The following is a 12532-nucleotide window of genomic DNA, read 5'->3' as shown; positions in this document are numbered from 1 at the left end:
TGTTTTTCATTCAATGTGATTTAACGGTAGATGCGTAATCAAATACGAGATGGTAGTTGATTCTCAGCCAAAAAAAAAAAAAAAAAAAACTAAAATAAAATAAATCATCGGTCCAACTGCGTAACGGATTTTAAGCGAGGGCGGATGTTGCTAACAGGGTGGTATCTCGCTGTGAGCTCAATGAGTCACAGGCTAACTGTTTGCTAACGTAAACAGACCGGAGCAGATTTTGGAAGTTGTTGGTTGTTTTATTTTCGCGTGTTGTATGACCTGAGGTAACACTAATTCCTGTAAAAGAACTGACTTTTTGGTTGTTGTTTTATAATTATTATTACTTATTAAAAAAAAATTTGTAGTTAACAAAGTATGCTACTTTTTAAATTCAAGGGCACGTTTGGAGGATGCAAGTGCAACGAGTCGTTCTCAACTCAAGACCAGGTCGGGACCTTCATTCATTATTCATCTCATCATCTCAAATGTAGAGACATAAAGATGACCCATCCGCCTTTTTCTGCTCTGATGCAACGCTGCAGCACCGTGTGACCAAAGTTTGTTACTCATACTGCATGTATTTACATCCAGGTAACAATGGGGCGCCAGTTCCTGAAAATTTCCGCCTGGAGGACACAACTTTAGCAGCTGACCTGTCAGATGGGGAGGTCCTCGTCCGGACGCTTTACCTTTCAGTCGACCCTTACATGGTACGGATTCTGTTAAAATGGGCTCAATAAATGACCCTTTTGTACCTTACCGTGCACATTTAGGCTACAGATTGTATAATAATTATACTAGATGCATATGTTATGTATAGATGGTATTAATGTTGCAATTACACAACCAAAACTGTCCCTTTGAAATCAATTACTTCACCCATATTTGTAATTTACAGGTGCCATTGGAGATACAGTATGTGATTTATAAAACCATCTTCATCACTGTTGTCACTCTCATCTTTCTGTCTTTGCTCCGTAGCGATGCAGAATGAATGAGGACACCGGTGCCGATTACCTGACTCCGTGGCAGCTGTCTAAGTGTTTGGATGGTGGAGGTGTTGGCGTGGTCGAGTCCAGCCACTGCAGCAGCTATGCTGTGGGAGATGTGGTCACCTCATTCAACTGGCCATGGCAGACCCACGCTGTTATGAAAGGAAGTGTCTTACAGAAGGTATGTGTGGACCGTCACTGCAAAAGAGCACAATGACTGACACACTGCACATATAACGGCTGAGGTGTGCTACGCCAGTTGTAAATACTGATGTCTCTCAATTGCAGGTTAATCCACAGTTGGTTGATGGGCACTTGTCTTACTTTTTGGGTGCTGTTGGCATGACAGGCCTCACTGCACTGCTGGGTGTAAGGGAGAGGGGTCATGTGACCAAAGGAGCCAATCACACCATGGTGGTGAGCGGTGCGGCTGGGGCCTGTGGCTCCATAGCTGGACAGGTATATGCAGGAAACTCCAGATTTGGTTCTCGTAAGGCTCAGCTGTCTTGTATAGTTTGGAGGTCTATGTATTTAAAGTGCTTTCAAACTCAACAGCAATGATTACATTCATATGAACCACTTGAAGTAAGAAACACACTTTTAAGTTTTAGAATAAAAAGAAGCAAAAGCCCAGTTTCATCAGGGGACCCTGCAATTCTGTTCCAGATTGGCAAAATGGATGGCTGTGTGAGGGTTGTTGGGATCTGTGGATCTGATGAAAAATGCAGAGCTTTAGTGGAAGATCTTGACTTCTCAGCTGCCATCAACTATCGCCAAGAGGATGTACCAGCAAGGCTCAAGGAGTGCTGCCCTGATGGCGTGGATGTTTATTTTGACAACGTGGGAGGTGTCACTAGTGATACTGTAATATCACAGGTAGTCCCTGGATTGTATCTGAAATAGTTTCTAGCTTTTGCAGAGTTAAATGTGATTGCTGCAGATTGACACATTGACCTTTACCTCCTTCTTCACCTCCAGATGAACAGTGGCAGCCATGTGATCTTGTGTGGGCAGATTTCTCAGTATAACAAGGATGTTCCGTATCCTCCACCTTTGACTGTGGAGACTCAGGAAGTCCTGCAAAGAAAGAACATCACCCGAGAGCGATTTGTGGTGCTTAACCACATGAGCAAAGCAGATGCTGCTCTCTGTGAGCTCAGCCAGTGTGTTAAATCAGGTCAAATCAAGGTAAGGAATTTGCTTGGGTATCAAATTGCATTACTCTTCCATGCCATTTTGTTTCTTTTTTCTTCTTCTTCCATTTTGCAGGTCCTGGAAACAGTGGTGAATGGCATTGGAAATATGGGAGGTATGTAAATTGTAATTTTGGCATTTTTGCCCAATTTTAGCACCATTTCTTTGCCTTTAAGAGTTTAATCCATCACTTAATTTTCTTGCAGAGGCATTTTGCTCTATGATGAAAGGCGGGAACATTGGCAAGCAAGTTATAAAAATATCAGAGTGACGGAAATATCTGTCATTTCCTGTAGTGACTACACTATTGGTACTCCTGGGGAAGTTGCCCAGTTGCCCACAGTTGCCTTTTATTACTGCCACTAACACTAACTTAATGAACTCTTGTAAGATATTACATTGAGTGGCTGACATCAGTTGATTACAACTATGAAACTTGGTTCGTGAAATTAATTTTAAACCTTTTTGAATGTCAGTCACAAATTCTAATAATTAATTATTTAGATTTCTAGAAATATAAATAAACCCTTACATATAAACAGAATAAATTCAAATGACTGTTGCCCGAACAATACTAGTACCAAATTGATGAAATCAACAGAAACTCTATTGTTTAGCCCTGAAGCTATAACGTGGTATTATGTAATGACGTTTATTAAAATGGAATGAAAAAAACATCTTTAGTCTCTCCTTTGTTGACTAATCAGTTGAACTTAAAATTAATAAGTCAAAATAACCAACATTGCAATGTCCTGGCTTGAAGCATCAGCCTTGAGCTGAAGTTTGAAACATAACTTTATGAAACTGCAAAACCTTAGAATTTTTTCCCATCACTCAAATCGTTTACTGTAGCCCATCTTTACCATTACTGTGTGAACTCTTGTAGTGTTTGACTTAGAAGTAAAAAAAATCCATGCTAGTAGCATTTCTCATGTTTTAACTAAAAACTAAAAAATGTATTTGGTCTTCAGCATCAGAGAAGACAGAATACACGTGTATGCGTTTGCAGTACTTGGTTACATTTATTGAATAAGATCAGCTTTGTTAGCTAACGTAAAAGAATCACCAGAAGACAAACACAAAGTTTATGATTCAGTGTAATGAACACTTTTATTCCACAGCACTGTAAACCATTAAATAAAATTGTGGTTGGCTCCACGTTCATTTGTCACAAGAAAAATATGTGGCAGGTGTAAAATCATCATCATCTTCATTCATATACTTGAGTATGTCAACATAGGAGGGGATTCAGAATAAGAGTGCGGACCAGTACGTCACTTACATATCCTCCTCCTCATAGGTTTAATCGTGGTCGTTTTCTTGTGAACAGTCAATTTGATGTAAAGTACAAAAAAAAATAAATCACAATCAGATTTATATACCTTCACCACTTTGTGTGAATTAACTCATGGAAAATAACATTTGGGGGAAAAAAAAATAATAATAAAAAAAAAAAAATCAGTCCTTTGCATTATTTGTAGGTGGAAGTGAATTTTAGCACAATATTCTCTAAATTCATTCAATGCTGCCTCCTAGTGGTCAAACAACAAAGCTTTTGAAAGGTGCAGAGTGAAAACTCTTAAGTCCATAAATTTCAAATATCAGTCTTTCTGCTGGAATGGTAGTGATCCTGCACAAATGAAAGAGACCCGTCTGCAGAGAGGAAAAAGTTATTAAACCATTGCCAGCATGACTAAAATAACTGAATTTTCCCAATGTCTGGCAGATTTATTAATATTTAAACTGCATGTCTGATAACACAGCAATTATTCTGCACACACTGGGTATGGTTTGACAAGAATACTTGGATAACTGCTGGAACATTGCTTATATTAAAAGATTTGGTAAATGTGGTCTTCACCCTTTCTGAGTTCTGTTTTAGGGCAGTTTCTCCTCGTGGAAATGAGGGACCTGCTACTAGAGTGCAACACACGCAACGTACATCTCTCACACCTTCACCTTCCAAAAAAAAAAAAAAAAGAAAAAGTAAGAAAAGACGAACATTCATTTCAATTAGACACATGCGATTCACACTGTCAGATTAACTTCCAACACAAGGAATGCCCTTCTAGCTTCGTAGCCGCGCTCACCACGACCAGGGGGAATCAGGTGAAGGAGATGAATGCCCATTTCAGTGCCATTTTATATCACATGGGGGGGGGGGATAAAGAAATCACACAGTACAATCAGAATGAATAAATAAAAAATAAAAAACAGCATAGTACTGATTCATCTCATTTCATCACATCTAGCACATTCATTTATTTATTTTTTTGTTTTTTTGTTTTTTTTTTTGCCACCACACAACTGGATTCTTTTTAAACCTGTTTTTCTTGAAGTTCACTGAGCTACTATGGAGTATAAAAACATTGTCCTGAAACACTACTGGGACCAGCCTATTGTTCAAGTGCTCACATTCCTGAGAAACAAACAGCTGCTTTCTGTAGTCACGTTTGAAGGAGCATCAGGAGTCAGGCCAGCTTCTGTGTTTTGGTGAAACGTGGCATTGAAGTTTTTGATATGAATATTCAAATGAGAATATTTAGGAGCTTTTAGTGGCAGTTGTGTGCAATTGAATTAATTAGATTTAAAAACACTTTTAATCATGAACTACTTGTACACAGCTCAACCACAGCGCTTGATTGATTCAGGATTTTTCTTCCTTGGATTCTGTCTTGGTTGAACTAGTCTGTCATCTCCACCTAAGTAGCCACCGCTCTGTCAGCTATGGGTAGTTAGGAAATGCTTATGGCATATAAAATGAGGCGCACACCTTTGTTATCTGCAAGATTTGTCTGACGAAAGGTAAACTCAAGGATCGGTTTGGCACATTCAGCCTTCTTTAGTGAATGAACATGGTTTTACAGAGGGAAGAATAAAAGATGAAATCTTTCTTATTCATCCTTTGGCAGTGGTGAAGTTGCATTCGGCCAAGGCAACACTTTGAACAAGTGCTAAAGCTCAAGTAAATGACTCAGCTTAAACAACAGTAGAATACAGATCTTGTCCAGTGTATGCTGCAGTTGACAGTGCACTGGACAAGTCCTCTATTGAACCCTTAATGTATCCAAGGTGATTGTTGTTGTTTTTTTTTTTAAACACTGTACACATTCCCATGAATATGACCAGAAATGTGCTCACCGGTGCTTTACAATAACATGCATATTAATTAAACAATATTAGAAACAGGATAGTGAGTGACGCACTCTGAAGTGGCTGTGGAAGGAGAGAAACAAAGGAAGATGCTGCGGCAGGGAAGGAGAATTGAGGCTTTCAGGGTGGATAGAGACAGCAAAACATATCTGTCAGTCAGGCTCAAGATAAATTGTTGCGGTACAGTGCAATTACTGTCAAGAGGAAGAGACGCTCTTGCTGTTGTCACGAATGAGAGGGGCGGGGCCTGTCCAGGCGCGGTAGACCAATAACAGACTGAGCCCCAACGCCCATGTGCGGACAGGAGACAGGAAAAAGGCCATGGGGCCGTAGGTCTCCAGGAGAAAGTAGCAGGAGTGGGTCTGCCAGGTGAGCAGCAGCAGCATGAACAGGTGAACCGCCAGGGTCCGCCAGCGGCAGCCCGGCCGCAGGAAGTGGGATCGGAAGGTGTTGCCGTGGCAACGTTGGTGGAGGCTCCAGCAGAGGTAAGAAGTGAGGGGCATGTTGAAGAACAGTAACTGGAAATTAGTTGAGTTAAATGTGATTAGGGCTTTACAATAAGATGCCGAGATAATGGCTGAGGATGGTTTGGATGGAAAACACTGGCAAAGCATCGTGACAACAATAATAATAAAAAGCATTACAAAACCAATTTAGTATAAATTTATAAGGTACATAGCATGTTTGGTATAAGATCTATTAATATTAAGAGGCATCAACATGACCCCAGGTAGTCAGAGAGTTTAGTTTGAAAGATTTTTACTTTGTCTTTAAGTTAAGGTTAAGTGTTTCCAAAAAAAGATAAAAATTAAAAATGTGACAAATCAAAGAAAGAAAGCAAAGAAAGCTAAAAATGGTATATGGCCAAATTGGGGGATTGATATTAAGAAAAGATATAGACTGTAGTTGATTATATGACTTCCAAAAAGGACATTTCTGTCATTACAAAAATCTGTGATATAGTCTGTAAGATTTCAGGAAAATCCCCCAACACTCCCTAAAAACCAAGTTGCTCTGAAATTGCCTGCTTGTCCAAGTTAACAGCCCAAAATCCAAAGATGTTATACTACACACAAGGGACAGGGCAACTGAGATCTTTGGTATTTTTGCCAGAAAATAAATATCAAAATAGTTGCAATTTTTTGTGAGCTGACTAGATGTTTCGGCTTGAGATAAGAGATAAGTTAAATGAAAACAATTTTCTTACCTGAACAACTCCGACAACGTAAGTGAGACTGCCCTCCAGGAAGTGTCCATCGATGAAAACCCCGAAGGCAAAGCAGGCACCACTATGGCCATCTATCAATTCGCCTATGAACCACGGACCTGTTGGAAGAGATGGGGAAATGGTACCGGAGATAATGACTCCACATGAACCTACGCAGGATTACTGAAAAGCATCATTTCTATGTAGATGCACTTTTTTTTATGTTTTTTTGGGTGCACAGAATCATATTATGTTGGGATTGACAGTATTCTATAGTTTTGTTTTACAAGAGTAGGCCCGATGTGTATGAAAAATTAGCTGACCCACCTAAGGCTGTACACAGGTTGAAGAGCAACAGAGTGTAGTAGAAAGTGTCCATTTTACTGACGAGGTGGAGCGACACACACGCTTGAGACATCAATCCTGTAGATGAAGAATGAAAATCAAAAATGTATAGTAGTACATATTAAAATAAATACATAGCTCTACATGTCAATGTCAATGATATTTAATGACGTACTCATCTCCTGTAATTTGAAATGGCACAATTATGTTCAGTAACAGCTCACCTCTGCCAGACGGAACTCGCAGGAACCTAAAGGCCAGCAGCACACCAACATTCAGCAGCATCATGAATATGAAGGCCACCCGGCCCAGGATGTAATGGTCTGTGAGGAGGATGAAGGACTGGACAAAACCAAAGCTGGGGGTCCGGTTGTCTTCCAGAGTAAAGTGCTGCTCCCGCACAGTCGCCCGGCCTGCCGAGTCCTGAGCCAATAAAAAAGTCTGCATTAATGCTAAATAGTTTCAAAGCCAGCATATGTAACACAGTATCTGTTGAATCATAATTCCACTCAGGCCAAACAAACGTAATCAGGAGCTAGAAAATATTTGTAATATTCTCAAAACACTTTTCACTTAAAATGGATAATAAGAGAATCGCTTTCTGACCTCCACCTTCACTTTGATTGTGTGCAGTCCAGTGAGGTAGAGCGATGGATCCCATGGCAAAACATACAGAGGACCACCAGCAGAGTGGCCTTTCCCCAGAGGCTGCCCATCTACACTCACATGCACCGCTGTGATTGGAGCCTCTGAGAAGGCCAACACCCTGGTGACAAGCAAAAAAATAAACATTTTACTATTGAAAACTGGGGAAAGGCACTGCTGTGCTGTTTGTTAAAAAAAGAGAAATCTAAATTTAATTTGAATACAGATGATTCAGTTCAAATATCAGATCATAATACATTAAATTTAATTTAAGTTAATCTACTTATTTATAAAAAATAGCCAAGATGTTTATGGCTATCTTGTTACCTAATCTTAAAATGCACTGGAGCCCAAAAAAGGGATTTGAAAGCTTCCTGGACACTGATCTAACTAACCAACCTGTGACCCAACTTTCTACCTAATGACACCGAAGTGCGATACTGCTACTACCAAACACACACCAACACAGAGAGTGCATGACATAATAAGCTAAGCATCTTTGCAGGGGGATATGCTCTGTAAATTATATCACAGAAACCAGAAACAGAGACAGCCAACACACACACACACACACACACACACACACACACCTGATGTGTGTCGATCTCTGTATCCGACCCAGCGGTTCCACTCCTGGATGCAGGTACTGGGCATCCTTGGGGTTAGTGATGAGCACAGCAGGCCACTGCTCAAACCTCAGGTCAGAGAAACTCAGCAGGTCGTGGTCAAAGGCCAGAACCCGGTACCTGGAAACAGGCATGAGAAGATGGGCTGAGCCCCTAAGTACGTTTCTTTATGTAGGGGAATGAAATAAAAACTGACCAATACCAATAAAATGGACACACACACACACACACACACACACACACACACACACACAGTTCATGTTGTATTGCAAACCTGCGATTGTCCATCCAATCACCCAGCTCCAGCTCCAGGGTGCCCTGGGGGTGTCGGCTGTGGAGAACAGGCATCAAACCGCCCAGTGTGTGCAGGTGACCACAGAGATAGGCAACTGCCGATCTAGTCACACGGAAAAATAAAAATCCCTGATAATATCAACATAATTTAACATAAAAATAAGCATCTTGAAAGCATTATGAGATTTAGCGATTAACATTTGGCTTTAAAAGACAACAGCTGTTGAGTGTTTGCACAATCACTGGGGTGACGAGAGTGCATTTCTCCACCCATTGTCTGCAAACCGGTTTAACATGCAAGCTTTTCTTACCTCATCATATTTCGAAGCCCGGGAGAAGGGGAGAGAACAGTGGAGGTGGTGTAATGGCCAAACCAGATGGACTGGTTGCTTTTTAGACTCTCAAGCCTGAATGTGTCCAGTAAGTCCATTTGAGTCTGTCATATATTGAGAAAAGAACTGAATATGAACAATCTACTGTGTATTTACTGTAATTGCTGCATTTGTAAAAAAAAAAAAAAAAAAAAAGCCTGTTTGCTTCGTGACAAGATTTTTCCTTTTTGTTTCTCACTTACCTATTCAGTAGCCACATTTCCTTACAGTTCAAAGTGCCATCATATCAGTCAAACCTCTCTTATGTTCAATAAATTAAACTGTGCATTTTGCCACATATCCAGAGAAAGTCAATGTTCTGTCAAGAGAGAATGCTGACAGTCGTACCTGGTTGAGAATACCAAAGAAATTGTACGGCCTCTTGGGTCCGGGAGTCAGAGTGGCATCCGCGCAGACAAAGGAGTAATTGCCAAAGGGAGTTTTGTGAACATAGTGGAAAGAGCCCACTTTCTGATTTGCCGAGTATTTCCTAAAGAAAATTAAGAAACACCAATGTGAGCAACCAGATAATGTTAAGCAGACTGGGATGGAGACAGTCGCTCCAATCCTAGAGCAGCCCTGAGATAATTTAACGCTTATTGAATAAATAAATTAGGCTTGGGTAGGAGGCAGACTCAGTCTCCAAGAGGATGACCACAACATTAGGATTGTTAGGGAGACAAAGGATCAATCAACATTGACAGAGGTAGAAATTTCACATAAAGCACAATTTCTTTTCAAAAGACAAGTGAGCCGCTCTGTCCATGTAGATTCTGCTTCTATTTTGGTTGTTTGGGCTCAGACAGCTTGGAATATTGTCAATAAATAGGTCTGCCACTACTCGTGTTTCAGAGGCACTGAAGTCCTAACATATTCAGACTGACTTCACGTTCTGCCTACTACGATGAGACATGCAGAATATCGCCTCTGCATGTCTAATAGTAGTCAGAGTAAGCTCTGGCCTCATCTAAATCAGGCATTTACCGCGGCACTGACTTTTTCATACTGACCGGTAATAATTGTTGACGCTGTCCAATGAAATAATATTGAAGGCATCTGTCAGAAAAAATGAAATGATGGTGAGATTGAGCAGAACAGAAGCTTAAAAAAGTCACACTGACCAGAATGTCAAATGAGGTGATGCATATTTCATTGAGGCATCAGATTGCTTCATTATATAGGGAGAAATCGAACTAAATATGTTGCAATCATATCATAGAAATGGCAGGAGAGACATCAACAGCTGTGAACTGTAACAGCAGAGTGGCTGTCCGAGAAGCTGCAGATCCAATAACTAGCTTTCTTTTATAGACAGTTACAAAGCGAGGATATCTTGTTTCACATCTAATAGCTCACGATCCAATAACAGGGAAGAAAGCAGCAATGAGGAGTGGGTGGGATGACTTCCTGTGTGATTCTAAAATGCACCACAGCTTATGAATTCTTATTAGTGGAAGGATATTAGAGGACAATAATGTAACAAAGTGCTGCAGTTTATCACCATGATTCCCACGGATGTCTATCCACCGAGTCCGCTCCATCACGTGCGACCTCTTCAATACGTTGTGGTAGGCCTGCCACTCCACCTCATGCTGGAGGGAGCCCACTTTACTCTCCGTTTTAGCATCTGTCAAATCCCCTGTGGAGGAGAGAGGGAAACTGTGAGACGCAGAATGAAAGATATGAGGCACATCAGCCAATTTATGCTCTAGACTGATGTGAGGGCTACACTCAGTGGATGTTAAAATAACAATAATAATAATAAAAAGACTTTCCAAGCAGCACAAACTAGCTGAAGGTGGAGGGATTACTGTACCTGTTGCGAGCACTACAGCCGGCTTGATCACTTCAATGGTATCTGTGCAGAACTTTTCAAAATCAGGAATTCGTCTTGGGTCGTGAAATCGGCTTATGTGAATGTCAGACACCTTGAGAATGGGGGATAGAGAACAGATTAACACCGATCTGGCTGGTTTTATACCTGAATTATGTTTTTTTTTTTGTTTGTTTTTAAACAGAGCAGTATGAGAGCTGCAAAACACAAAAGAGGGCAAAGTCTGACTACAACTTACTGTGTTGCTGAGCCACCTGTTTAACCTACCTGACAATGTCACACTTCTGTAGTCAGTGACCCCTTTCAGTCAGTCATAGTGGCTGGCACTTTGACAGCAGAGCAAACCCACTTACATACAGGATGTGAAACTAAAGGAACCGATGTCTGCGGAAAAAGGCACATAGCAGGTCGGATTGCTAAACACCTACCTGTATAAACCAGAAAACATTGTCCAGTTCGCCGCCGGGAAATGGTGGCAGGCTCCCCGCAGGTCGATGCCCGTCGCCGGCGGTCCGGAGCTGGAGGCTTCGTTTCGGGTGCCAAGCCGTGTCATAGCTGTCCAACACCCAGGAGGTGATGCAGGCCAGGGCCAGTCCGAGGACCACCAGAGACCCGAACAGCTTCAGCATCCTCCTGTGGTGGCGAGAGAGGGGAGAGGGGGAGGGAGGGGGGCCAGCTACCGCCGTCTGTCCCGGACAGAAAAAAAGCTAGCTACCGGTGGAAACGGCTAAGAGCGCTAACTAACATCGACTACAACAACAAACATACATACACACACACACACACGCACGCACGCACGCACGCACACGCCCGGCTGGACCGGTCAGCTACATGGCTAAGAGCCGGAGCTCACACCGTTTCTGCCGCTGCGGCCACAGGAGACTCATGGAGGAGCGGGGTGCATTCACGGGTCCGTTCGGCTGCCTTCAGCGGCGGGTTAGCTCCGCGGCTAGCTCCGCAGCCAGCTCCGGCGTCGGCGGAAGACGGCGCGCTTTGACCCGCCGGGCGGAGGAGGACACGTAACCCGAGGACCGAAGGAGGGCGAGTGCGGAGACAGAGCTCCCACTCTGGCCCCGTTTTCCGAGCACCGCAGCAGACCGCGAACTCACCGCTCCTAACATCGCGAGAAGTTACGGGAATTACCCCCAAATCATCTGGAGTCATTTAAAGTACACACAGACCGAGACAGGAGGTTGTTTAGATGATCTCTTTTTATTTTTCACTCTATGTTTTTATATTGTACAGTGTCTATCTATCTATAAATCTATCAAACAACATTCACAAACAAATTCGTTTTATAGGTTAGTGCTGTAGGAATTATCCAGGTGTATTTAATATCAAAATAATACCGATTAATAGAATGAATTATACTTTTGCAACTATTATTTTATGGTTTGTGTACAACAGGTAGGGAGATTTATTTGACTTGGCAGCGCCTCTTGGTGGTCTTTTAGAGAACTGCCATTTTTGAAGCGGAAGCGTTCCAAACTAAATCTATATATCCTCAAACACTCCCCAGGGGACTTCCTTTAAATTTGACATGTAACATATGTTGGATTTTCGTTGTACAATGTGTATAAAAAATGTTTATGCAATCAATTGCTGCAGCTCATTAAATAAACACCCAGAATCGATGCGTTGATCTTGTGCCTCTGTGCAGCCTGTGTTGCCAGATGGGTCGGTTTTCCGCAGCTCCATGTAGGCGATCAAAAAAAAAAAAAACCGGAAATTTGTTATCGTTGTTGCAACGTTGCAATGATTGCAGCAGCAGAGGGGAGGGACAGTCAACTCAGGTCGCCACAGTTTGAAGGAATTCGTCAAATCACAAGAATTATATTGTTAGATTCAGTGGAATTTTTGTTTTTCAGAAATATCCCTGC

General features: G+C 41.8%; 2 protein-coding genes across 4 annotated transcripts; one reads left to right on the top strand and one right to left on the bottom strand.

Moving 5' to 3' along the window:
- Window positions 1-92: 92 nt before the first annotated feature.
- ptgr2 (prostaglandin reductase 2) lies at window positions 93-4446 on the top strand. Of its 2 annotated transcripts, XM_029493089.1 has the most exons (9): window positions 93-275; window positions 388-438; window positions 583-701; window positions 973-1164; window positions 1272-1442; window positions 1650-1859; window positions 1962-2171; window positions 2253-2292; window positions 2384-4443. In XM_029493089.1, the coding sequence occupies exons 2-9, from the start codon at window positions 402-404 to the stop codon at window positions 2446-2448; spliced, it is 1044 nt and encodes a 347-aa protein (XP_029348949.1). In that variant the 5' UTR covers window positions 93-275; window positions 388-401; the 3' UTR covers window positions 2449-4443. The 2 variants fall into 2 exon arrangements, with proteins under 2 accessions (XP_029348949.1, XP_029348948.1); XM_029493088.1 differs by having other exon boundaries at window positions 1962-2292; window positions 2384-4446.
- Window positions 3269-11760, bottom strand: tmem62 (transmembrane protein 62). 2 transcript variants are annotated; one of them, XM_029493086.1, is made up of 13 exons: window positions 11081-11758; window positions 10635-10746; window positions 10320-10457; window positions 9829-9874; window positions 9167-9308; window positions 8759-8883; window positions 8428-8550; window positions 8118-8273; window positions 7489-7648; window positions 7107-7305; window positions 6865-6960; window positions 6538-6656; window positions 3269-5848 (listed from the first exon to the last, which is right to left on the bottom strand). In XM_029493086.1, the coding sequence occupies exons 1-13, from the start codon at window positions 11279-11281 to the stop codon at window positions 5528-5530; spliced, it is 1938 nt and encodes a 645-aa protein (XP_029348946.1). In that variant the 5' UTR covers window positions 11282-11758; the 3' UTR covers window positions 3269-5527. The 2 variants fall into 2 exon arrangements, with proteins under 2 accessions (XP_029348946.1, XP_029348947.1); XM_029493087.1 differs by having other exon boundaries at window positions 5706-6656; window positions 11081-11760.
- Window positions 11761-12532: the final 772 nt, after the last annotated feature.

This window comes from Echeneis naucrates, chromosome 22 (genome assembly GCF_900963305.1).
Source record: "Echeneis naucrates chromosome 22, fEcheNa1.1, whole genome shotgun sequence".
NCBI classification, from domain to species: Eukaryota; Metazoa; Chordata; class Actinopteri; order Carangiformes; family Echeneidae; genus Echeneis; species Echeneis naucrates.
This window is presented reverse-complemented; position numbering and strand designations above follow the sequence as displayed.

Coding starts and splice junctions, on each gene's coding strand:
- ptgr2 (XM_029493088.1), top strand. CDS start 402: ATGCAAGTGCAACGAGTCGTTCTCAACTCAAGACCAG. Junction 439..582: donor CGTTCTCAACTCAAGACCAG/GTCGGGACCTTC, acceptor ATTTACATCCAG/GTAACAATGGGGCGCCAGTT. Junction 2,293..2,383: donor TGGCATTGGAAATATGGGAG/GTATGTAAATTG, acceptor ATTTTCTTGCAG/AGGCATTTTGCTCTATGATG.
- tmem62 (XM_029493086.1), bottom strand. CDS start 11,281: ATGCTGAAGCTGTTCGGGTCTCTGGTGGTCCTCGGACTGGCCCTGGCC. Junction 10,747..11,080: donor ATGTTTTCTGGTTTATACAG/GTAGGTGTTTAG, acceptor CCCATTCTCAAG/GTGTCTGACATTCACATAAG. Junction 9,875..10,319: donor AGACATCCGTGGGAATCATG/GTGATAAACTGC, acceptor TTTTTCTGACAG/ATGCCTTCAATATTATTTCA.